We start from the raw sequence: 27,498 nt of genomic DNA, 5'->3' as shown, positions 1-27,498 counted from the left end.
AGTTTTACGAGAAAAATGGTACCTCACTTGCGTGGGTAGGCCTAGTGTCCGCGTCAGGCAAGGGCCCAAAACGTAGTGAGGCGACATGAAAATTACCTATCACAAAACAACCTGGTTTTGAAAGGGGGGTCACTTGGGTTTTTGGCCCCGTGCTCGGCGGCCACTTAGGGAAACCTACCAAACCCACACATTTCTGAAAACTAGACATCCGGGGGATTCCAGGGAGGTATGGCTTGCGTGGATCCCCAACGTTTCCTTACCCAGAATGCCCTGCAAACCTCAAATTTAGCTGAAAAAATCACCTTTTTCACACATTTTTGTGTGGGAAAGTTGTGGCATCACCGGGCGGACACAAATTTCCTACCACCCAGCATTCCCCCGGGTCTCCCGATAAAAACGGTGCCTCACTCGTGTGGGGGGCCCAAGTACCCGCGACAGGCAAGGACCCAAAACGTAGTGAGGCGACATGAAAATTGCCTATCTCAAAACGACCTGGTTTTGCAAGGGGGGTCACTTGGGTTTTTGGCCCGGTGCTCGGCAGCCACCTAGGGAAACCTACCAAACCCACACATTTCTGAAAACTAGACACCCGGGGGATTCCAGGGAGGTATGGCTTGCGTGGATCCCCCAACGTTTCCTTACCCAGAATGCCCTGCAAACCTCACATTTAGCTGAAAAAATCACCTTTTTCACACATTTTTGTGTGGGAAAGTTGTGGCATCACCGGGCTGACACAAATTTCCTACCACCCAGCTTTTCCCCGGGTCTCCCGATAAAAACGGTGCCTCACTCGTGTGGGAGGCCCAAGTACCCGCGACAGGCAAGGACCCAAAACGTAGTGAGGCGACATGAAAATTGCCTATCTCAAAACGACCTGGTTTTGCAAGGGGGGTCACTTGGATTTTTGGCCCGGTGCTCGGCGGCCACCTAGGGAAACCCACCAAACCCACACATTTCTGAAAACTAGACACCCGGGGGATTCCAGGGAGGTATGGCTTGCGTGGATCCCCCAACGTTTCCTTACCCAGAATGCCCTGCAAACCCCAAATTTAGCTGAAAAAATCACCTTTTTCACACATTTTTGTGTGGGAAAGTTGTGGCATCACCGGGCTGACACAAATTTCCTACCACCCAGCGTTCCCCTGGGTCTCCCGATAAAAACGGTGCCTCACTCGTGTGGGAGGCCCAAGTACCCGCGACAGGCAAGGGTCCAAAACGTAGTGCGCCTCAACAGTCAAGGGTCCTAAACGTAGTGCGCCTCACTACGTTTTGGACCCTTGCCCGTGTATGGGTTTGGTAGGTTTCCCTAGATGGCCGCCGAGCACTGGGCCAAAAACCCAGGTGACCCCCCTTGCAAAACCAGGTGGTTTTGAGATAGGCAATTTTGATGTCGCCTCACTACGTTTTGGGCCCTTGCCTGTCGCGGGTACTTGGGCCTCCCACACAAGTGAGGCACCATTTTTACCGGGAGACCCAGGGGAACGCTGGGAGGTGGGAAATTTGAGGGAGCCCGGTGATGCCACAACTTTCCCACACAAAAATGTGTGAAAAAAGTGATTCTTTTCAGCTAAAATTGAGGTTTGCAGGGGATTCTGGGTAAGGAAACGTTGGGGGATCCACGCAAGTCATACCTCCCTGGAAGCCCCGGGGTGTCTAGTTTTCAGAAATATATGGGTTTGGTAGGTTTCCCTAGATGGCCGCCGAGCACCGGGTCAAAAACCCAGGTGACCCCCCTTGAAAAACCAGGTGGTTTTGAGATAGGCAATTTTGATGTCACCTCACTACGTTTTGGGCCCTTGCCTGTCGCGGGTACTTGGGCCTCCCACACAAGTGAGGGACCTGTTTTTACCGGGAGACCCAGGGGAACGCTGGGAGGTGGGAAATTTGAGATGGACTTTGTTAAAATGAATGAATGGGCGCAGGCATAGGTCTTGTATTGATGATTGATGCTTTATTCTTCAAGTCCAAATCATATGTTACAGGTTAACAGGAGATGTTCTATTCCTTCTTAATGCCCCACCAGGAGCAGCGTCCTCCCTGCTCAGCCCCTTCTCACCAACTGATCCCACTAGAATCCCAACCACCCTCAACATTCTAACATACCTCATCAAAGGCTGAGCAGGCAGGCAGAGAGCCAGAGTAGGGAGAGTGTATAGAGAATAAGCACATCACAACACATCTCCCCCCTTATAATATTTGAAAACAATCAACAAGTGTAAGATAATACAACACTCACTGAGCATAGGAGGATGCATTAATGACAACTAATTAAACATCACCCCCCCAGCGATAATGATCATAACAGTAAAATGCATGAAGATAAAATTTAACACACATTTCGTAGAAAGGAAAGATGAATAACCAACACATTAAACACCATCCTTCCCCTGATAATGATCAAAAACAAAATTGCAAAACAAGCATGAAAACTCAGACTACAACTATGGGTACAAGGCACTACACTACACCCCACAACGTACCCATTATGCCTCATAAAAAGGCACAAGACTGCGGCAGAAAAGGGATCTACAACCCTAAGCTGCACAACCTAAGACAAAACAGATCTACCAATAAGACAGATCTAAGACAAAATCCCTTAACCCTAACCAAACATAGGGTACCTTAAAACTCCAAATGCTTTATAGGTAACTAAAACTGAGAAATCAGGGTATCCCTTAACCCTAAAACACACTTGCGATAACTATGAGTAACCATAACTCATGTCAAATCTAGGGTATCCCTTTAACCCAAAAACACACTCGCAAAAGACCATGGGTAATTATACCCCACGACGAATTTTAGGGTATCCCTTAACCCTAAAACACACACTCAATATACACTATGGGAATTTATAACCCATGTCAAAATTTAGGGTATCCCTTAACCCTATAACACACACACGCAAAACACTATGGGTATTTATAACCCAAGACAAAATTTAGGGTAACCTTTAACCCAAGACACACCCACACGTGGGTGACTCTAGACCATTTAGGGTATCCTTTAACCCTATACAAACACAGGGTAACCTTCAACCCCCTACAGTTCAAGGCAACATATCAAAACAAGTATGTCCTTGAACCCCAAAATATATTGGCCACAATAAGGAATTTAAACTCAAATGCACAAAACCCCCAATAATAAACTGTAACCCAACCAACCACTACAACCTAGGGAAATAAACCCCACCATTCAGAACATAAAAACAATAACAGTGTCACATTGCTGAAAAATAAAGAAGAGGAAAGTCTCTGGCGCCGGTGAGCGATCTCTCACCCGAGATTCTCACCACTTTTGTCGTAAAATCATCAACTCTCCAAACAGTTATGTTCAGCCCCAAAGTCCGCCGTAGTGACCTACTCGATCATCTTCGTGCTTCATGAAACTTTATTGCAAAAAAAAACGCAAACACGTTGGTTGGCAGGAAGACACACGAACACGGCAACTCCGCGCTAATCAGGAACCTTCAAAACGAAAAGTAACAGCGGACGCCAACCACAAGATGGCGGCACGCTGTCGACGTCATTGCAGAGTGGCTCACGGCGCGTCGGTGCACACCGCACGTCCCAACAGCAGCCAACAGATTCCACCATCGTCATGGAAGACACGGACGTCAGCGATGAACAGCGCGATCTCCAAGAGACAGGTAAGTGTCCACGCGCTAATTGTTACACGCGCCTCAGCTTTTGAATACGAAAAGAAAAACAAACCAACTGTAACACGCTGCCGGTGACCGAAAACAAAAAGAGTCACAAATCCCAAAATGCGCCGAAAATTGCGCACAACGTTATAAGATAACTGTGCAGGATCCTCATCACGCTGGCAATGCCAAACCAGCAAAATCGTGCTCAAAACATCGATCACACACCACAGTTCAAAAGACGAAATGCAAAAGTTGACATGTTCTTTAAACTGGCTTTGACCGGAAAATCCACTCTGTTGAATTAACAAGCCTCGATGTCTTTTAAAATTATTCCTTAAAGTCTCTGGCAGCACTTCCACTCAGAGGCACTGTGAAAACATTGCGAGCTAACACATTCTTGTAGGTTCTCAGGGAAACTCCTCTACATGAAGACACACTCCCAAAACAGCAAACAAATGGCAGGCCCAGGTTAGGGCTGACCGTTCCCAAATGGTCAGAAATGTCCAAGACCACAGTCAAACTAGTCTTTTGGGGAAACACTCACCCAAATCCATCATCTGGCACGTCCACGACAGGGCTAACCGCTCTTTAGGTCACTGGTGGGGCTTGTGGAGTGCAAGATTACTTCTTTTTTTCTTTAATGCGCTTCTTCAGTCCATCCAAATTCATCCAAGGTAGGCCCTTCAGTTTCACAAGTCCAAAAATACACGCAGGTTCTTTGAATCGTCGCCAGTGTTAAAATGAATGAATGGGCGCAGGCATAGGTCTTGTATTGATGATTGATGCTTTATTCTTCAAGTCCAAATCATATGTTACAGGTTAACAGGAGATGTTCTATTCCTTCTTAATGCCCCACCAGGAGCAGCGTCCTCCCTGCTCAGCCCCTTCTCACCAACTGATCCCACTAGAATCCCAACCACCCTCAACATTCTAACATACCTCATCAAAGGCTGAGCAGGCAGGCAGAGAGCCAGAGTAGGGAGAGTGTATAGAGAATAAGCACATCACAACACACTTCAGTATGGATTTTGGTGGACAGGCCTTCAAGGTTAACCCACAATTGACACCACTAGGGTACACCTGCTTGTGCAAAGACATCAAGCCTTCTAAGGTCTAGTGGGGCCTTCTACGGTCTAGCATGGGAATGTGCTCCCTCAGTACAGTGGTGTGGTGGACTGGTCATGAATGCGGAACCCGGTTCCCCAGTTCCAAATTCCACAGCTCTGGCCATAGTGCTACTTCCCCACTGAACACCATACTTGCCCACTGAAACTCGCACTGCCTTCAGCTGTAACCTAATTGTGCCCGCTATAAACACTTGGATGTGGCTCAATTCAAATTATGCACTTGATAAGAGTAATATGCTGCCTAAAAAAAAAAAAAGCAACCACTCATAGGGAATGCAAAGCATGTGAAATGTAAGCAGAAACAACATGGTTAACTAAACGATCTCTCACTAACTATTCAGAAATCAGCGAGTGGTTTCACCTGAAAAGTTATGGACATGACTAGAGGGCCCTGAAGGGAACCGTTTCACTGTCCATGGCTTACATCCTTACAAAACGTAAGCAGTATGGTATAAAAAGACCACATCCATAAACACAGAGCCATGGTACACATTGTGTTTTCCAATCCACCCATCAACCAGGTATTGCAGTACCTCCAGGAATGGTACACTCTCCCAAACTGGAAACAATAATGCTCTTCAAAGAAAGACGAGAAAATGAAAGTAGCACTTCACTGGCAAACTCTGTAAAGTGATGCTGGTGTATTTGGATGTAAAAAAAACAATCTGGCCACTTTGCATCCCCTCTGTCTTGCTATTAGTTAGGTGGTATATAAGAAATTCTATTTCTCTACATGCTGCTGCACTTTGGATTTGAAAAACTAAAAAGAAGGGCATTTCTCGGATCCATTTCACAGGGAAGCAACTAGAAAGACGAGCGTTTTTCAAATTTGGATCCATTTCACAGGGAAGCAACAACAGGCACACACGAACGAAGCCGAGCCTCGTGGCATGCCTGGGCATACCAAAGTGCCCCCACCCTAACCCAAACCCACCGATGCATAAATCATGCTGCTGCACTTTGGATTTGAAAAATTACAAAGAAGGGCATTTCTCGGCATTTTTGGATCCATTTCACAGGGAAGCAACTAGAAAGACGAGCGTTTTTCAAATTTGGATCCATTTCACAGGGAAGCAACAACAGGCACACACGAACGAAGCTGAGCCTCGTGGCATGCCAAAGTGCCCCCCACCCTAACCCAAACCCACCGAGGCAAAAACCATGCTGCTGCACTTTGAATTCGATAAATTACAAAGAAGGGCATTTCTCGGCATTTTTAGATCCATTTCACACGGAAGCAACTTGAAAGACGAGTGTTTTTCAACTTGGGAAACAATTTAGAGGGAAGCAACAACAGGCACACACGAATGAAGCCGAGCCTCGTGGCATGCCTTACAAGACCAAAGTCCCCCCCACCCTAACCCAAACCCAGCGATGCAAAAAAAACCCCTCCCCAGCCCCAAAACTCACCTTTACTCTCCGTGGCGCAGGAAGCAAATGGCTTCCTGCGCCTCGGAGAGCAAAGGGAAACCTCCAATGACGTCAGCGCGGCTCGCGCGCTGATGTCATTGATGACGCGGGGGGGGTGGTCGGGGGGAGACAGGGGAAGGGCTTCCCCTGCCTTCCCAGTAAAAAAAAAAAAAAGATCGACCACTCACGGGGGGAGCGCCAGCGCTTCCCCCGTGGGTGGGTGTCATGACGAGATGGTCTCGTCATGGGCACAGCGCGACTGTGCTCCATGACGAGACCATCTCGTCATGGGCACAGAAGGGGTTAAGGTCTCTCTGGCCGTTTTGCCTGCTGCGTGTTTCGAACTGGCTTCAGCGGGTTTAAACTTCATGCTATTCGCTCCCGTCAGCTGTTCCAAACGCATTGCTCAGATTCTAGCTCTTGCCTTTGGGGCTCTTGGCACGGGCTCCTTCAGCCTTCCTTCTATAGGCTAGTCTGTTAGGCTCTGGTTGCATCTCTTCAGGTTCTTTTCGAGCTTGGGTCGGTGTCCTCATCGTGCACCTTTGTGCGGAGAGTGGTCCTGCTTTTTTAAAAAAAAAATTCTCTCTCTCTCTCTCTCTCTCTCTCTCTCTCTCTCTCTCTCTCTCTCTCTCTCTCTCTCTCTCTCTCTCTCTCTCTCTCTCTCTCTCTCTCTCTCTCTCCTCTCTCTCTCTCTCTCTTTTCTCTCTCTCTCTCTCTTTCTCTCTCTCTTTCTCTCTCTCCTTTCTCTCTCTCTCTCTCTCTCTCTCTCTCTCTCTCTCTCTCTCTCTCTCTCTCTCTCTCTCTCTCTCTCTCTCTCTCTCTCTCTCTCTCTCTCTCTCTCTCTCTCTCTCTCTCTCTCTCTCTCTCTCTCTCTCTCTCCTTCCTCATGCCGTTCTGTCATTTTCTTTTTTTTTTTTTTTTACACCGCTGCGCTATTCTGGCATTTTTAGGATATCTGCCATCCCATTATTTACGCTCTTCTGAGCTGCTGGAGTTGCTGTATGGCTGTTCCACCACAGCCTCCCCCCCCTTTATCCGTCACTCTGTTGCCGGATCAGGTGCTTGGCGTTTTCTGTTGTTCTGTCGCAGACCCACCTCCCCTTTGGGGTATGGCTGTGGTATCTATTCTAAGTTAAGGAATCTGCGGTAGATGTCTCTATCAGATGTATGAGTTACTTACCTTCGGTAACGATGTATCTGGTAGAGAGGTTGTCTAACAGCAGATTCCTTAACGCCCACCCAGCCTCCCCGTTCTGCGAGGACCTTGCCAAGTGAGGTTCTCCGCTGGGCCCCCGGTTACAGTTGGCATTGGCTTTTTCTCTCATGGGTGCTCACATTGTTGTGTCCCTTTGAGATTTGCCATAATACCACTGACTCCCTCTCAGGGGTTTCTGTCACAATAATACCGTTGGTTCCCTCTCCAGGGTTTCTTATCTGTGAAATGAGGCCTTTTCCATTGTCCTTCACCTGGAGATTCATTTTCTTTTTCTCCTGCTGTCTTTCTGCCTTCTCTGTTGGCTCAGGGTTCTTGGCTCCTCTACGGTAGTCTTCTTGAAGGGTCTGTTCGCCTCTGTTTCAGACCTCCGTTCCTATCGGGGTGGTGCCAGTCTTTTCATTCCTACGGCAGACTGTTGTCTCTCTGTGCTCCGTTCTTGCTGGACGGCACAGTTCTACGTGGTTCTGATGGCCTATTTTTGCCTGTTATTCTCCATGGTACTAACCATTTCTGGCAGTTGAGATATCTCCACTTGTTGTACTAGGGAAGCGTCTTTGCTTCGCTTGCTAGGTTCTTTCTCACAGCTTTTTCACTTATATGTAGGCAGTGTCTGATTCTGTCTTTTACGATGGTGTCTTGCACCATCCTCCTTATTTATAAATGGATTTTCATCCATCGCACACTGGTCCCATACTTTCACAGTTTTTTTGTTGGTGGCTCCGCGTTGTGCTGCGGAAAAGTTTCTCAGAAGAAAACTGATGTCAGCACACCGGGAGGGACTTGTATGACCTCGCTGACGTCACGTATGTGGACGACGTCAGGGCAGGGTCGTGTGGCGCCGTCCCCTGGTGCCCAGAGGTGCTGCTGCAAAGTTTTTTCCGGCTCCAGTCTGACGCCAGGGGATATTCTAAAGTAAAGAATCTGCGGCTAGACAACATCTCTACCAGATACATCGTTACCGAAGGTAAGTAACTCTTACTACTCACCCACACAGTTGCACACACCTACTCATACGGATACTAACGTGTACTCACTAACCTATACAGTCACTGACAGAAGTACATATTCACCCATACAGTCACTCGTATACCCCATCATTCACCTATACTGCCTTTCACATACCCAGTTATTCACCCATATACCACTGACACATGCACTCACTCATCGGCACCACCATACGCACACTCAATCAGGCATACAGCCCCACACACACACTAACCCATATAGCCACTGAGACACCCACTCACTCATCACCCACCCACACGGACACCCAGAGAGGTACTCAGACAACCAATCACTCACCCATACAGAAACTCACGCACCCACTCATGCACCCATACGGCCACTAGACACCTACTTTCACACAACAAGTCACTCACCCATACAATCACTGAGACATCTAATCACTCACTTATACAGTTAGTCACACGCACTCATAAATCCAGTGATTCACCAATACACCTGGATATATAATTGAACACTCAAACTTTTTAAAAACCCTCATTGTCACCGGATGATGTCATGAGTGATGTCATTTGAGATGTCATCAGCGATGTCACTGACCATGTCATGAGTGATGTAATATGTGAAGTCATTACAGGGGCACAAGTTATAGTTAGCTCAAAATATAGCTGATTTCTCAGCTTTGTAAACACCTGGATCTAACTATAACATCTCTGTAACCTTTGTTTTTGTCAGTGAATGTGATCTCCTATGCACGATACCACCAAGCACTCCACCACCTCAACCGGAGTATAGGCTCTTGCCCGACACGGATTCTACCTGACCTACTCCGTCTAACCACCCCTCACCCACCTCCTATCCTTTACTTCTAGCCCACCACTTGCCCATCCCCCTGTCTTCTCGCCAAGCGATCTGGTACTACTCAAGACATCATTGAATCATTGGCTCCCCCTGACCTCTACATGACGGCCTTTGACCCACCAGTTCCCCCATAGAGATACCACATCTATAGTGGAGCCATCCACGCAACCACTATCCTTTTGCCTACATTCAGACTTGGTTGCACGCCTTGAAGAGACCTCTCTCCACCTTCACTTATTCACGGATTAATTTTTTGTTCTAAAAGCCCTCTCTATCGAACATCTCCCTCTGCTCAGAAGGCTATGCGCACTACGGAACCCACTCTTGAGCTGCACAAGCGCAGTCTCTCAAATATGCATCCCTCTCACCTTACCTCGAATACTCTGCCCCTCCCTAATGCCCCCTCTCGCCCTAGAAGAATAAAGCCTGAGCTGTCAAACAGTGATATTGATGATCTTCTCCTCTCTCATGCCCTCTCACTTAAGACTGACCAGACACCTCTGTATTCATGCAGGGCCCATATGAGCATAATCCAAACCATCAATGCCAACCTGAAAAGGGAACCCTCCCACAACCTTAGAGTTGTAAACAATGACAACCTCAAACGAGTGAACATCATGCAGACTCCGACTGCCTTTCACACCACTCCAATTGAAATGCGTTCTACTCAATTGCAGATCAGTGAGTAAAACACACGTCTAACGTCTTTGACCTCATCCATAACAACGTGCTTGATATCATCATTCTCACGAAAACTTGGCTAAAAGACTCGTCCAACCCCTTTCCTTGACCTTCTAGTCCCACCTAGCCTTGACCTAATTCGATTAGACGGATCCATAAAACAGAGGTTTAGCCTGCATGCATCGACATACACTCTTGGTCTCACATTCTGATCCCTCCGATCTGACCTCCAGTGAGTACCTTTGCATCAATATCTCTAGCAGTCACCGCCCAGTATACAAATTACACACATTCTACCACCCCCCTGGAGACCATCTTTCCTTCATTGAACAATTAATTAAAATAATCTCCTACAATGATGACACCCAAGTCTCCAAAATATTCCTGGGAGATTTCAACCTTCACTAGTCTAACTCACATGATCAAGCTGTAAACTGTCAAAAAACCTTCCTATTGGAGCATGAGCTAACACAATATTGCAAAAGTCCAACCCAATGTTGTTTATTTAGCTGTGCCGCATGACTAAAAGCAATTAGGGAGGCAGGATACTGGAATGGAGGGGTAAGGATGATGTGGCATTACAGGCAGAGATGCTGTGCTAGGAACTGGGATTGCCAGGTTTGAGTCCTGGCGCCAGCTCAACATCCTGTGATTCTGGGCAAATCACTTAATCTCCTTTTTACTTCAAAAGAATAAAGAATGTGAAGTTGTGGACTATAACTGTTGCTCATTTAAATGGCTAATAAATAAAGAATGTGAATTTACGGAATGTAATTGGCACTCATTGAAAAAGCTAAAATAAATATATAAATAATGAGAAGTTGTAGAATGTAGGAATGTAGCTGGTGCTTATGTAAAGCGCTGACTCCTTTGGGCGGTGTTCCCCTTATAAAAAAAAAAAATAGTACCTCAATCACAGCACGAGCAGCGGATAGACACTAATTAGCATTAATGAACTTGTACTTGGTCAATGCACTTGCAAACAAAATGAAGTGACGACGTGCATATTCTGCCGAATTAGAAAACGGCAAAGAGTGATAAGCGTACCAATGAATGGAAAGTATTAAGTGGAATTACATCCCCTTTTTTTAATTTATTTTTTTACATAAGAGTTTGTCACCATCGCGACTGCTTGCAGGCTCGACCTCAAAATAGGCTCTATCCAGTGTAGAAATATTTACAAACCGACCATGCAAACAAGCTCCTCCTCCTCCGACCCCAAGAGTAGTGTATAGTTAATTTCCATCGGTGAACCAGTGTCCTATTGGGAATACAGTCCGTTTTAATTGTTTCTAATGTCTAGTTCAGGGTAGGGGTGGGCGGAGCTCGTGGAGTTGCATAAAAACTCAGTGGAATTCCGCAGAGTTCCGCAAGCAGGTGGAGTTGCTCCACCATTCCACCCCTAGTTAATGAGCAGTGCACATGTGAAGCATGGAGAATACCTGCAGTTATTTATAGCTATTCATAACTGGCTGAATGTGGTAGAAAGCATGAAATAAAATGCGTGTCATGTACCTGACCGTGTGTTTATCTAATGTTTGGCAATGTTCAATTTTGTGTATCCAACTGCCCCCTTATCCCAATTTTTGCACTGTTTTCAGAATAGCACATTCCAGACGTAACTTTTGAATAGTAACATCCTAATAACCGCCTTCACTTTTAGAGATAGAGTAGTACTTCCCACAGTCACCGGTAAAATAAAACAATATTCATTTAGTTTAATAGCTACGAAATATACAGAGGCCGGTAAACTCTTCCAGTCTACGTCTCTTCACATTTAGAAACCCATTATTGGAGAAGAGCATTTTTGGAGCCTGATATTTTGGTACACCAACGAGAGACAAAGCAGAAATGGAGAGACATGCACTATCCTTCGTGTATGGGAGCGCGGCTGTGGTAGTCACACAATTCTGCATTAGAGAAACCCTGGGCCCGGATACGAGTGCAGCTAGAAGCAGCTGCTGCTCATGTGAAAATAGTGAGCACTGCTCAGAACAAGTGCAAACCAATCCCCCCCCAACCCTCAAGTTAACGCATTACATTCCCTCCCAATCCCATCCGGACGGTTACCTTACCTTCACGTGGGGGTTAGCTACGGTGGTGCAACCAGCCAGACTCTAGCCTCTTCTGCCATCCTGCTGCATCCCGCTGACGCTGAGATGAAGCCTCTGCTGCCCGCTCATGCTCTGATTCACTCTCGAAGTCATTTAACAAAGGCAAGGGTGGAAAGAACGGTGAGGAGAACAACTAGTCACATGTCTTCAACAACAACGACACCAACTCCCCGACCCACCTAGCAGGAAAAAAGCCAACTACCTCAGATGCATTCTTCTCAACACCCGCTCCGCCCGCAAACACAACGTTGAACTCTGGGACCTACTCGACTCAACCACCCCAGACGTCGCCTTCCTGACGGAGACCTGGCTGAACCCCTCCTCGGTACCTGGCATCGCCATAGCCATCCCAGAAGGCTACAAGATCACCCGCAGGGACTGCACCAACGGAGTAGTAGGAGGAATCACCATCGTCCACAGGTACACCCTCAGAGTCTCGTCCAACATCCTCAGCACCGCCGAACACCTGCACTTCCAGATCCACACTGACCCCAACACCACCCTCAGAGGAACCCTCGTCTACAGACCCCCCGGACCCTGACCACAGTTCAGCGACTCCATCGCCGACTTCGTCAGCACACACGCCCACTCCTCCACAGACTACATCCTACTGTGGGACCTGAACTTCCACCTCGAGAACAACAACGACACCAACTCCACCATCCTGATCGACAACCTAGCCATCCACGGACTCAAACAACTCGTCATAACATCCACCCACTCTGCCGGCCACACGCTCGACCCCATCTTCTCTGCAAGTCCCCATCAGGCCTCCAATCAAACTTGCCGGAAGCTAGAGAAGAACTGGCTCTGAGAACGAAGAACGGACAGCTACACAGCCCACAAGAACGCCACCCACAGACACCATCACCTCATCAGAGCCGCCAAAAGAGCCTCCTTCAAAGACTGCCTAGACAACAACGCACACAACAGCAAAGAGCTCTTCAACATCGTGAAGGAACTCTCCAACCCCAGCTCCAACATCAAAGACATTCCACCTTCGCAGGACTTGTGTGACTTACTGGCCACCTTCTTCCATTGCAAGATCGCAGACATCCACGACCGCTTCAACGCCACGACCGCCCCGACAACCACTGAGACCTCCGCCCCCACGACCACCATCCGCACCAACCGCCTACTCTCCTGGACCAACATTAACGACAACAACACCATCAAGATCATGAACACCATCCACTCCGGATCTCGGTCAGACCCATGCCCTCACCACGTCTTCAACAAAGCCAGCACCACCATCGCACCCCATCTCCGGACAGCCATCAACATTTCCTTCAAGACAGCTGCTTTCCTGGAGAGCTGGAAGCACACCGAGATCAACGCCTTACTCAAGAAACCCAAGGACCTCAAGAACTTCCGGCCCATCTCCCTGCTCCTGTTCCCGGCGACGGTCATCGCGAAGACCGTCAACAAACAACTGACCCGCTACCTTGAGGAGAACAGCATCCCAGATCCATCCCAATCCGGATTCCGCAGCAACCACAGCACCGAAACTGCCCTCATTGCCGCCACCGATGACATCAGGACCCTGCTAGACAACGGAGAAACCGCAGCCCTCATCCTCCTGGACCTATCAGCTGCCTTCGACACGGTCTGCCACCGCACACCACGACACGCCTCCACGACACCAGTATCCAAGAGACAGCCCTGGACTGGACCACCTCCTACATCTCCGGCAGAACACAGAGTGTCCGCCTCCCACCCCCCCTTCCGCTCCGAAACCACCAAGATCATCTGCGGCGTACCCCAGGGCTCAACCCTCAGCACAACGCTGTTCAACATCTACATGGCACAGCTCGCCCACGTCGCCCGACTGCTCGACCTCAACATTATCTCTTACGCCGATGACACCCAGCTGATCCTCTCCCTCACCAAGGACCCCCACACCGCCAAAACCAACCTCCACGAAGGAATGAAGGCCGTCGCCGAATGGATGAGGAACAGCCGACTGAAACTGAGCTCGGACAAGATGGAGGTCCTCATCCTCAGACCCACCCCCTCGGCCTGGGATGACTCCTGGTGGCCGACCGCACTAGGAACAGCTCCCAACACCCACTGACCACGCACGCAACCTAGGGGCCATCCTTGACTCCCCCCTCTCCATGATTAAGCAAGTCAACGCCGTCTCTTCCTCCTGCTTCAACACCCTCTGCATGTTCCACAAGATCTACAAGTGGATCCCCGCCGAAACAAGAACAGCGGTCATCCAGGCCCTCGTCAGCAGCAAGTTGGACTACGGAAACACCCTCTACGCAGGAGCCTCGGCCACATGCCTGAAATGGCTTCAACGCATCTAGAACGCTTCTTCGCACCTGATCCTCGACATCCCTCGCCGCAGCCACATCACACCCCACCTGAGTGACCTGCACTGGCTCCCCGTCAACAAGAGGATCACCTTCAAGCTCCTCACCAACGCACACAAGAAACTCCACAACACCGGACCAGTGTACCTCAACAGACGACTCAGCTTCTACACCCCCACCCGCCAGCTCCGCTCCGCCGCCCTCGCCACAGTCCCCCGCATCCGAAGAGCGACCTCCGGCGGCAGATCGTTCTCCCACCTCGCCGCTAAGACCTGGAACACCCTCCCCATCCACCTACGGCAGACCCAAGACCTGCTGTCCTTCAGAAAACTCCTCAAGACCTGGCTTTTCGAGCAGTAGCAGCACCTCCTACCCCCGGCGCCTTGAGACTCTCACTGGTAAGTAGTGCGCCTTACAAATGCTATGATTGATTGTCAAACAGCGCGCAGGAAGAGCCTGTCCTGAGGAGATCCCATAATAGGGTCAGGCAAAATGCATATTTTGGGGATGGTGCCGGTAAACTCTGCTCCACGGCGGTGCTAGAGGTTTTTTTGCAATAGTTCACGCTCAAGCGGAGTGCTAAAACCTCCGCAAACTCCGCTGGCAGAATGGAGTTAACCACCCACCATTAGTTCAGGGCCCGTCTGGACAGGGAGCTGTAGTTTGTTGCTCGAGGACGACGCCAAGTTTAAGGGTTTGGCCAGGAGAGGCCCTGCTGTACGTTTGTGTTTGGCCCACACCAGGGTGGGACGTCAAATAAAAGGTGGCGGGCGGAGCTGTTCACAGGTACTGCTGACAGGTTAGCATCCAGTACGTGTCTGCAATTATTCGGCGCACGCAGCGTGCATTGCCAGACCCGTCGTCCGCATCCCGACCACCCGGGGGCCTGCTAGGTGGCCCCTCTATACAGGCTTGCTACCCATGCATGGCCGGAACAACGTTAGACCAGAAGTTAGAGCTGATGTTAGACACTATACATTATGACACCAGAGCTCCGGCAAACACAGTATACACTTTTGGCGATCATTTACTGGATGTCAAGCTCGGAAATAGATGTAGAAAATAAGATGATGTAACCAGTGCTAAAAGCACTAAACGTGTTTAACGTTTATCTTTACGAATATTAAGGCATTTTGCACAACATTTGTTTTTTATTCAGTAGCATAATGTAATACTTTATCCTCTTATTCTGGCTATCTAGTATATCTAGTTAGTTCTGAGGGGAAATGGTAGAATTCAAAACGGTGTCACTGTCCACACTGAACTTTAATCAGGGTTCTACTGCCTGAATCCAGCTGTTAATTATGGCCGAATTAAATATATCTTCACTTATGGGCTGCAATGTTCCCTTCCAGACAAGCTTGACCATGGTTCACCCTGGTTTCAGGTTAAGAAAGAAGCAAGATATTTATACTTTTCCTCTGTCCTGATTTATTCAATTTTTGTTACTCTTTGTACAGCACTCCTGGATGTCATCAATTCTGTTTGTGAACGAATTCAGGTAAAGTTGAGCAAAACTGAAAATCTGCGAAGAGCCCTTTCAGTTGCCATGTCCTGTAGTGATCGTGGTCCATACAGCGTCATTGACAGTAGATAACCTCACCTCAGCCTCGTGTACCGAAACAGTTGTGTGTGAACCTCCAAAAATGTACGCCGCCTAGGGATATACTTCAACCCTGTGTTATATTTCTGCTCACAGATTGATTTTAAACATGAACTCAACCGAGTGTATAATACTTGCTGCTTTCTCCTCATGTCATATTACAACAGGACCCCCTCACAACTGGGTGAAGGATTTTATCCTTACAATCTCCATAGTGATCGGCGTCGGAGGGTGCTGGTTCGCATATACACAGGGCAAAACCTCAAAAGAACATATTTCTCAAATGATGAAAGATTTGGAAAGTCTCCAGAAATCCGAACAAAGCCTTCTTGAACTACAGGAAAGGTATGTGAGTAAAAATGCGTCTGTTGATTTTCCACCATTTTGTTGGGTTAAAAAGTATGTTACATTACTGGTCCATCCTAAACTCTAACGCACCAGAGGAAAAATCGGTATTGCTGTTGTTTTTCAAGTTTAGCCAGATTAATATTTACTTCCCATTCAGGATCTGTGGATTGTTATCTATAGATAAGACTTTTTTTTTAATGTTCGTCATTCCGCTTCTTTTTTTGCTTGTACTCTGTATCAGGTGCTTAAAGGAACTGGTGCGTACTTCTGGTTGTGAACTGAAGCATTGACGAGGGTTTCTCTTATCCGGAACCACAGACCCAGGTTATACGTGTTTAGGTTCAGGCGGCCAATTCAACATTGGCACAATCCAGCCATTTCTGGGAGCAACCTATTGTATGAGATACTCTGTAAAATATTAGACAATATTTCAATCTGGATACTGACTTTGAGTTTGATACTCCCCCTCCCCCCGCCCCACACACACACCCACCCACCCACAATTAATTTTTAGGAACACATAGGAAGCTTCCCACTTAAAGTCTTGTTCTATATGGCCATGTCATTGTTCTAGAGTGCATAAGGATTTGTGAGCACAGGTACTTCAACAAGCCTCCCTTGGAATAAGACATATATCAGTAGATGGGTTGCAGTGAATTACAGAGATATTTTTTGCCCATGGTACTGAGTCATCACATTGTGAAGAGCGAAGCTTGAGGTTGTCATAATGTCACTCAGAACCCAGAAGTGAAAACAAATCCATGTTATTCACTTGTTACCCACTGCTCATTATATTATTTATGGCCCCCAAAATATTCTGCCCTTACGTTCAACTGCTGCACTGCAGTAGGAGAGTAGAGGGGAAGCCATTCATAACATGGCCTCATCATGGAATTTCTTAATGTGGTACCCACTGCCGGAATGTTGCACAGTTCACAGCTCTTCCATATTCCGAAGCACACCTAAAATTCAGTGCATGAGTCACAATTGTTACTGGTTGTGAATAGTTCTATGGTGCCTGCATGCGCATATTACTAGTCTGGGAATGTTTGAGTTCAGAAAAGTTTATTAATAAGAATAAGGGTGTCAATACAAATTCACAATATTAGATGCATTTCATACAAGAGAAATCACAGTGAACAATTGCTTCAAAAGAATTACATGGATCGAGCTCGAAAATAAAAAGCAAGAAAAGCAAAATGGTATACATAAATCATGGAAGATAGTAGAATGTCAAACATATTGAGAACGTATCAGGGGGTCAAGGGGGTTTTGAGACTTCTTGTTGAATTGGCTGCAACTGAAAGGATCGACTGGCACATATATCAAGATACGTTGTAACAGGTAACCATAACTCCGATCGCTTCGTTGCCATGTGTAAAGGATATACTAAAGAGGTGTCCAACCTGTGATTATGGCAAACATTATACCACCACGCTTTATAAGATATTTTAGAAAAATCTTTCCTATTAGCTGTAATTTGCTGAAATGCAACTGCTAGTAACAAATCAATAACCTTGACATTAAGCGTGACATTTTCCCAACATGATGAAAGGCTACCTAAAAAGACATGTGTAGGAAAAATAAATTTTGGTTCTAAAAATCAAATTGATTTGGGACCACTCTTGTTTCCAGAAATTATGCACAATAGGGCAAGTGAATAACATGTGAAATAAATCAGCATTTGGACAGGAACACGTCCAACAAGCATCTGGAACCGCCCCATATCTTTTACTCAAATCGCTTGGTGTCAAAAAAAGTCTGTTATAAATTAAAAAAAAAAGTGTCTGCGTGATATTAGCTGCTCTGGACGACTTGCAAATTTTGATCCAAATGATATACCATAGGGACACTGGCCAAGAGAGTGCAAAGTCCACACTCCCATTTCTCTTCTGTTTTGGATTTCTGCCTAACAACACCCGTACTATGTTGGTAACTATATATGACGGAGGCCTTGGGTGTTGTTTCTAACAAAGTGTGAAGTTGTGAAGTGGAGGTAGAGATAGTGGAAGGGGGATGCATCGCGGATAGCGGGGTGTATGTATCCAACACAGCTTTCTTAAGCAAGGTGTATTTGTGAATGAATGAGGGAAGTAAACTAAATGATTGACTGAGCAGTGAGAAAGGGATAAAATCCGACTGTGAGAAAAGCTGATATATCCAATTTAATCCTCTCTGGCGCAAAGTCTTCCAATAAAAAGGTTTATTCCTAATGAGTACGTTCTTGTTGTGCCAGATTGTGGAATGAAGGAAGGAGTTTACAGTGCTATGGGGGGATGGAGATGAAGAGAGGAGGAGTTTAGATGTGAGTTTAATTATAGGAATAGATAGGGTTTGCGGTTTACGTGAAAAGGAAACTTATTCAGCAAAGGAAAAGGGGGACAGAAAGAGTTGTTCAATTGTAGTCCATAAAGGACAATCATCTTTAGGATCACGCAACCAAAGGGAGGCTTGATGAAATGCTGTCTGGTACGCCGGAAAGTCAGGAAAATTAACTCCACCCTCTGTCTTGGGACGTATGAGTTTAAATAGAGACATTCGAGATTTTTTATTGTTCCATAAGAAGGAGGAAAGAATGGAGTTAATCCTCTTAAAAAATTTGGTGGGAATGGGGACCGGTATATTAGAAATAATATATAAGAGTATTGGGGACAACATCATCTTTATAGTGTCAAGACGGCCCCACCATGATAAATAAAGGGGATGCCATTTGGCGGTTAGGTCCGAAAAGTTTTGTATGCATTTAGTCATGCAAAGTGATACCATGTCTGAAATTGAAGGGGTAACATGTAAGCCTAGATACTTAATATGACCAGGACTCCAAGTGAAGTTAGAAGCACTAAAATCTGCTTTAAAAGTGTACTTTGTTAGAGGCAAAATCTCGCATTTGTCATTGTTTAATTTGTAACCGGAGATATTAAAGTATTCACGTACTTCTGCTAGAAAAGCAGGGATTGAGTCATTTGATTGAGATAAGAAAAGTAAGATATCATCGGCATAAGCTGCAAGTTTGATATGCGAATGTAATGTTTGAAAACCATGAATGTTGGGGTTCTGGCGTAGTTTAGAGAGAAAAGGTTCCAGAGCCAAGTTAAAAAGGAAGGGTGATGGGGGACATCCTTGGCGCACGCCTCTTCCTAAGTCAAAAAATTGAGATACTAAACCATTAGCACAAACAGCCGCTCAGGGTTCGAATAAAGAAGAGAGATTAGCGACGTGAACTTAGGGCCAAAGCAAAACCAATTAAGGGCATAAAAGAAATAGTTCCATTCACTCTGTCGAATGCATTTTCAGCGTCTAATGCAATCGCCACAAGAGGCTGTTTTAAATGTGGAGATAACTGTGTTATCAGTTATGAATCGCCCTTTGACAAATCCAGATTGTTCTTTGCCCAACAAGTCTGGTAAATAAGAGTCTAATCGTATAGCTAATGCTTTGGCAAAGATTTTGTAATCAATATTTACCAACAAAATAGGCCTATAATTTTTGCAATGTTTAGGGTCTTTACCTTCTTTGAGTATGAGACAAATGTGTGCTTCTGAGAAGGAACCTGTGGAGCCGCCTAATGCATTAAAAGAATCTATAAGGGAATACAGTTTGGGCAGTACAAGTTTGAAAAATGTAGGTAAAATTCAACCGTGAAACCATCCGGTCCTGGTGCTTTATCCTTTTTGAGGGATTGGAGTGCTTTGAACAGTTCCTGTTGTGTTAAGTCCAATTCCAAGGAAGAAAAATCTAGGGGAAAATGTTGAGGTTTTTGGATGGTAGAAAAAAAGTGTAATAAGGACTGGGACAGTAGGTTGGGTTTCAGAGGCGTATAGTGTTTTATAAAAAAGGGAGAATTCATTCAAAATATCAGCATCATTATACTTTAAATCCGAGTGTGCATCAAAAATAGATTCGATATTTAATTTAATATGTCTAACTTTTAAGTTATTAGCCAAAATTTTCCCCGCTTTATTCTTACCCCCATAAAATGTTGCGTTCGATTTTAACAGATATAGAGAGGCATCTTCTGTAGATTTTTTGTTAAATTGCATCTTAGCATTGATGAGGGCTGTTAAACAGTCTTTCGAATGCGAAGTATAATAAGAGTGCTCCAGTCTCTTAATATCCTGAAGGAGGTCCCTGGTTTGTTTACGGGCGTTTTTTTGCAACATAGCCAATTATGAAATCTCTTGCTGCGACTTTGAATGCGTCCCATAAGGTGGAAAAGGGCATGGATTACGTTTGATTCATCGCAAAGAACTCATCAAAAAAACTAGTAAAAGAACCAGTAAACTTTGGATCCAAAAGAAGAGCATTGTTAAAACACCATCTTTTAGGACCTGTGACTTTTGGTAATATGTCAATGTTTATTGAGACAAGGGCATGATCTGATAATAAAATGGGACCGATCTCTGCACTAGTAAGGGTTTGCGCAATGGTATGAGAGACAAATATATAATCAATCCTGGATTGAGATTGGTGGGAAGGAGAGTAAAAGGTAAATTCTTTAGTGGTGGGATTGCAGAGACGCCAGGCGTCAAGGAGTTTGTGTTGCATAATAGCTTGGACAAAAGTTTTATGAGGTTTATTAGGGATGAAAGTGATTTTAGAATTCCTATCTATGAATGGATCAAAGGTCTGGTTACAATCCCCCGCAAGAATAAAGTTATCGTCTATGCAATGGGTAATGCGTTCAGTCAACGCGGGCCAGAAGGAGGGTTCACCACAAGTAGGGGCATAAACATTTAAAAAAGAGACTGGAACACCCTTTAGACATAATTTAAAATTTAACCACCTACCATTGGTATCTGAATCTTGGGATTAAAATGAATACGAGAGAGATTTACGACACAGTATCATTACTCCATTCTGCTTGCCATCTCCTGGGGAATAGAAAACTTCACCTACCCAACCTCTTTTCAATTTTAATGATTCAGTATCCGAAAGGTGAGTTTCTTGTAGGAAAAAGATCTTAGCATCTAATTTGACTAGGTGAGACAAGACTCTTTGCCTTTTAATAGGGGAATTTAAGCCCCTAGCGTTCCAAGTAATACATTTCAAGGACATAAGTTATGAGAAGACAAATTGATCCAGAAAAATGAAGTGTAAGCCCAGTGCATTAAAGTAATAATGAAATATGCAAGATAATAAGAGAAGAAGAGAAAAGTAATAGTTTAAGCAATGTCACAGTAAAGACGAACATGAAAAACTGAGAACGTAACAAAGTGGAAAAGACCAGAAGAAAATAGAAAGAGAGCGACACCCAAAGAAAGAATAAGAAAAGTGCTTAGGGAAGGGGGTAGGATAACATCTAGGGAAACAAATAGAATAAGAATACAATAGGAGAGCATACCTACAAAAGGAAAGTCAGGAAAACACGATCAGGAAGAACACGAGGAGGAGGGTGGAACCACATGAAATAGGCGACACATCCAGGGTCGGCTATACGGAAAACCAGGGAGACGCCACAAAATAAGGATAAAGAATCTGTGGAGACAAGAAACAATAAAGTTAGGAAAGTGACTGGGAATAACACTGATAGAAGTTGCTAATGATAACAATAAACAAGTTTATAATAAAATTTGTAACTTAGAGTATCGATAAATGTAACAAGTATATAAAAATTGGAGACATCAATTCATTAAAAAAAACTTTAGACGAAAAGATACACATAGTCCATTGAGAACCAATTGCAAAGAAATACAGTCTCAAGTGTTGAATGAAGAAGAAGGACCTGCAGACTCCATGTTAGTCATTTTGCAAGAGTTTATGAAACTTTGTAGACGCAGCGGGTCTTCATATGTTGTTGTTCTGTTGTTGTGAGTAACTTTGAAGAGGCATGGGTGGAAAAGGCCGTATATCAGCTCTCATGTTTAGAAAAGCCTTACGACGGTTTGCAGTGGCCTTGGCGTAATCCTGTGCAAGAAAACAAAGATGAGCCTGACCATGTGATTTTTGGAGAAGCTTTGACCGCCGATAACACCTTCAATAAATCTGTGTACTCTAAAAAGTATAGGATAACTCCTGTTGGTCGTTGTGAGGCCAAAGGTTGAGATGGAGCTCGCCCCAGTCGGTGCGCGCGCTGGATGTTGAGCACCGTGCCTTCAGGCAAGTGTAATAGTTTAGGAAGAAATGACTTGAAAAAGGAGAGAGAATCAGATCCCTCCAGTCCCTCCTCCAGGCCGTAGATCCGAAGATTATTCAGTCTGTTGCGATTCTCAAGGTCCTCTACCTGCCTTTGGAGGGAAGAGACTTATGAATGCAGATGAGAAACAGTAGCGCAGGTTTCTTGTAAGGAAGCAACACTTTGTTCCACTGAGGAGACCCTTGTTTCAAGTTGGAACCAATTATCTGTTAAAATTTGCAATTTGGTGTTGGTCTCTTCCATGAAGGGTCGGAGGGCCCTAATTTCATCCAATAATAGCTCCATAGATACAGGGTAGGTTGATTTAGGTGGCGAAGGAGGATCTTTTTTTAGCCGTTTGGTATTAGATTTTCCTGGGGCTGCGGCAGAGGGATCCATTGTTATCTCCGAACTTTGAGGAGTAGATGTCAAAGAATTTTCAACTCTAGAGAGCTCAGAAAAAATCTTTGAATTTTTAATAAAAATGTGCCTTGGCTTAACAGATGAGTGTGCTGCTTTTGTTCTGCCCATAAGTCGCGATCACATCCCTCTCGACTAAACAAGTGTACACAAATGAAAGCACTAGCAGACAAAAATCATGTGAGAAGACGGACAGCCATGAAAAAGAGTGACAAACCAGCGACGGACAAAAGAAGCCTCTGCGTGGAAGCACGAAAGTGCTGTTTATCTGTTGGGCAGTGAAAATATTGAAGCGCGCTGATGCCTCTTTCAAGTGAGGAATGCAAATGTCACTAAGGCTGTGCGTTGTAAGGGCTCAATGATAAAAGCTGCGTACTGGAGAAAAGCATACAAACAAAAGCAGGAGTCAGCAAGTGAGAAGCAACAACATCAAATGGTGCTCCGGTGCATAAGATATAAGTTCACCAATTCCTGAAGACATTAAGGGAAAAGGCAAGGTAACATAGCATTGATGCTACCATAGCAGCACCACAAAGCATGACAGCAGCTCCTGGTGGAGATAAGATGACTACCCTCTCAGAGCACAGTGTATATTCCTCAGCAAAAATTGGTTAGCTGGACATAAAATTCTCAACCCCAGCGTGAGAGGCAGGAAAGAAGCACTTTCTGGGCAGAATAGTGAGGCAAGTGATTAATTACGGACCCTGCGGCAACTTAAGAACGAAGCAGCCGGGAAAAATTGGCGGCCGCAATGAAACAGAGCCGCCTCAGGACTTACTAACGGGAATAAATCCTCAGAGGCATTGTTTGTGGAGATATCGGCTGCAGCATTACACTCCTAAGGTTCTCATATAAAGAAAAGCGTCTCCTGTTCCACGGAGAGCTGTTTGGTAACGTGAAGTCCGCCTAGGAGACCGGAGATCCTCACCCGAGTGCCGCCATACTTCACGGGCGCCAAGCCACGCCCCGTCTGGGAATGTTTGAATGTTCATACTTCTCCTGTATTCCTCCCTCCCTCATGTTGGATGTTCGGAGGCCTGGCACCGGATGAAGGGCTATTAAAGGCTTGAACTTTTTAGATGCAAATTGTTGTACTGAATGAAGAGTTCTGAAGCGGAAGCAAATTCTTCATATATTAACACCTCCGATTTTGTAATGCTTCTTTATCAGGGACATATAGTTGTATAGATCCACTTATATGATATTTTCTAGGAACAATTTTTTTTTCTTTCCCCAGTGCATTTTAAGCAAGTTATTCTTAAATGAGTATGGAATTTATTCAGACACCAATACTGTATGGCTCACTGGATGCGTCTCACTGAAAGCATATCAACTTTTTCACACCTGTTTAATAAGCCTAACATCCATGACTTGGAAAACAAAATCAAGCTTTTTTTGGCCTTTCGTTTGGTGCTAGGCCTCATAACACCCTGCGCAGTGGAGGAATATAAAGGTAGCCGTAGTGGGAAGAAACGTTTTGTTTCTCACTGTGGCTCTGTTATAGCAGTGAATAAACCGGTTAAGAATCTAGTATTCATGATAATGGCACTCAGTGAAAGTCATACATAACAATCGGACATGCACTTGAAGTTGAGCTACAGCCTAGGAAGCTGAAAGACAGTCTAGCCCCTCTCCAAGCACTCTCTGGGTTGGATTTGAAAACTTTCCTTTAAAAATATTTGTTTTTGTTCTCTAACCAAAAGAATGCGTATTTGCGGGCAGCTAAGGGCCAGCAGTTTTTGAAATTGCAAAGTTTGCTCATTTTTTTACATTAGAGCGTATTAGGCTGTAAGCTATTTCTCAAATACTTATTTTATTTCCATTTCTCCATAGCTCGTTATTTTATGCAAGAATTAACAAAAGTTTTATTCGTGAAAAGCAATGAGGAATCCGACCAGATCTTTTCGTTTGGGGTTGCCAGAATATTTTTAATAATACATAATTTACAGTAAAACTAGTATTTTTTTTGTTCCTCATTTACTGCCATGGTTCCGGACTGCTGAGAGCCAACTGCATGGGTAACAAGAGTTGCGAGTGTACCGTTGCGCTGACACAGCCGATGCTGGAAGGGAAGTAGATGAAAAGTCAAATAAAAGAGCCCTACAGCTGCCGCGGCCACCCCAGCAGCTCAACCCTTACTAGCCAGCTGACAGAAGTTAACCAACTTTAAGGTTATACATGCCATTGCCGATGTAATATACGACCTGGGCGAGAAAGGAGGAGACCATCGGGAAAGTTAAAGAAACAGCACGACAGTACTATGGCAGAATAATCATCGGAGCTGGGGAGAAAAAAAAAAAAAAAACACCCCAGCTAGTTCAAAAATTCAAAAAAGCCCGTCCAACAACTTCCAAAAATTTCTCCTGTTACGGTTACCAGCCCTAGCTATGTCTAATACAGAGAACTGGAGCAGGGATCTACGCCAATCATAAAAAGATGGTACAGTGGGTTCTTTCCAGCGTTTGCAGATTTCTCTACGAGCCACCAGCATTGCATAGAATAATAGATTACCAGCCATAGATCGTGTACAGTCTACTGTTCCAAAAATTACTAGCTTCAGGTCTATTAATATCGGACGACCCAGCCTGGCCGAAAGTTTGCTACTGATTGCGTCCCAAAATGGAGTTAAGTGAGGACACTCGAAAAACATGTGTGAATCAGCAGCCTCCATAAGTCCACATCTCGGACAAGCCACCGGACCTCCGGCCGCGAATTTCGAGAGTCTTTGTGGGGAATAGTAAGCCCTATGTAGTGTAAACAAGTGATTCCTGCGTAGCCGAGCTGGTTTCACTAATTCCCACAACAGTTTACAGGACATCAACCAGAGATCTACGACGTTGGAGGTCGGTATCAAAGAACTCCACAGCTGTTCTGGGAGAACAAAGTCTCCATCCATTTCATCCATTATTGGGGAATACCATAGCGAGACTTCTTTTTTTACAGAAGGCTGGTCAACTAAGAGGGTTTCCAAGTGACTTCCTCCCCCTAGAATGAACTTATTAAGTCGTGTAGGCCGTGTTGTTACTGCTTGGGCCCAACTTACTATTTGTACGTATTTAAATCTTGAGAGATTGGGCCCAACTTTACGAACTAAGTCCTCCCAGGGGAGCAAGGTCCCTTCCACAAAGAGATCCCCCCAGACAGCCATCCCAGATTCCCTAAGTGGAGTAGCCAGTGCATCATTTAGCCAGGTTGGCGCCTCTGGAAGGTCCCATAGAGGAGCTCTACTGGAGTAATACCCTAATTTAGTACAGGATTTTATTTTTGCCCAAGTTCTTGCCAGGCCCTGTAAGATCTTCAATTTGACCTTTTTGAAAAATTTGGGGTCTCCGAATTTAAAGAGAAAACCAGACTGCCCAGCTCCTTCGCACTTCAACAGGGTGGCGAACGAATTGCCAGTCCCGACGCCAGAGGGTGTTTTTAACAGCATACGTGCGTGGGAAAGCTGAAATGCCCAAGTGTAAACCTGTAAGTCGGGCCCTGCCAAGCCCCCCTTCTCTCTTCGTCGCCTTATCTTTTTCCAAGCTATCCTTGGGTTTTTGTTGCACCAAATAAAAGAGCTTATCTCACTCTGGAGTTTAGCCAACAAAGCGGGTTCAAAGTAAAGAGGGATTGTATTAAACAAAAAGGAAACCCTAGGGAGAATAGACATTTTCACCAGATTAACTCTACCAATTACAGTAAGGGGAAGGTGTACCCAAGCTCTCATCAATTTGCGGCATTCTTTTGCGATCCTAGCAAAATTAGTAGAAGCGATCAGAGAGATATCTTTAATAATGTTTAAGCCCAGATAACGAAGACACTTATTTGAGCCATTACTATAGCTGCTGCCGACATCGTTCCATACCAATGTTTCTGTTTTAGCTGCGTTTACCTCATAGCCAGAAACATTTCCAAATTCAACAGCCAACCTAATGACTGCCGGGAAGGCAGAGTCAATGTCAGAGGTCATAACCATGAGGTCATCCGCGTATAACGCAACCTTCTTCTCCCATTCCCTATGTACGAAGGGTATGATGGAGTGTTCTTCGCGTATTTTTTGAGCCAAAGGTTCAATGTAGAGATCGAATAGGAGAGGGGAAAGGGGACAACCCTGGCAGGTCCCTCTAGAAATTGCAAATGGTTCAGAAAGTCCGCCGTTAACAAGTACCCGTGCTGATGGACAATTATATAGCAACCGTACAGCCCTTCGAAAATTTCCTCCCACGCCAAACTTGGTCAAGGCCCCCGACAGGTACAACCAGTTGACCCTGTCGAAGGCCTTGGTGGCGTCGAGCGTAAGAATGGCCAGCGGAGCCGCATTCAAGGTAGCCATATCGATGGCACCTATTAGGTCATATGTTAGCTCGAAGAGCTGGCGGCCTCCAATAAAGCCCTTTTGGTTAGGATGAACTAATGTGGGGATGACTTGACCCAGCCTTCTTGCCAGCAGAGAGGCAAAGATTTTGTAATCTGCATTTAATATAGATATAGGGCGGTAGGAGCCACAATCGGTGGGGGGTTTGCCAGGTTTTAATATAAGAGTAATGGAAGCTTCATTCCAAGTTGCAGGTGGTATGGCCCCTCCTACTAGAATTTGATTAAACAATATTGTAAGAAAAGGAGAAATTTCTTCAACTAAGATCTTATATAATTCTGCCGGTAAGCCATCCGGACCAGCAGCTTTTCCTGCCTTGCTAGCT

General features: G+C 45.4%; 1 protein-coding gene across 1 annotated transcript in view; it reads left to right on the top strand.

The window, feature by feature from the left end:
• Positions 1–27,498, top strand: part of STIM2 (stromal interaction molecule 2) — a 567,186-nt gene that overhangs the window by 499,482 nt on the left and 40,206 nt on the right. The window contains exon 6 of the mRNA XM_085642305.1: positions 16,104–16,281. Coding sequence (XP_085498431.1) covers positions 16,104–16,281 — 178 coding nt within the window. The remainder of the gene's footprint in view (positions 1–16,103; positions 16,282–27,498) is intronic.

This window comes from Triturus cristatus, chromosome 2_2 (genome assembly GCF_964204655.1).
Source record: "Triturus cristatus chromosome 2_2, aTriCri1.1, whole genome shotgun sequence".
Taxonomy (NCBI): domain Eukaryota; kingdom Metazoa; phylum Chordata; class Amphibia; order Caudata; family Salamandridae; genus Triturus; species Triturus cristatus.
The sequence above is the reverse complement of the archived record's forward strand: the minus strand, read 5'-3'. Positions and strand labels throughout refer to the sequence as shown.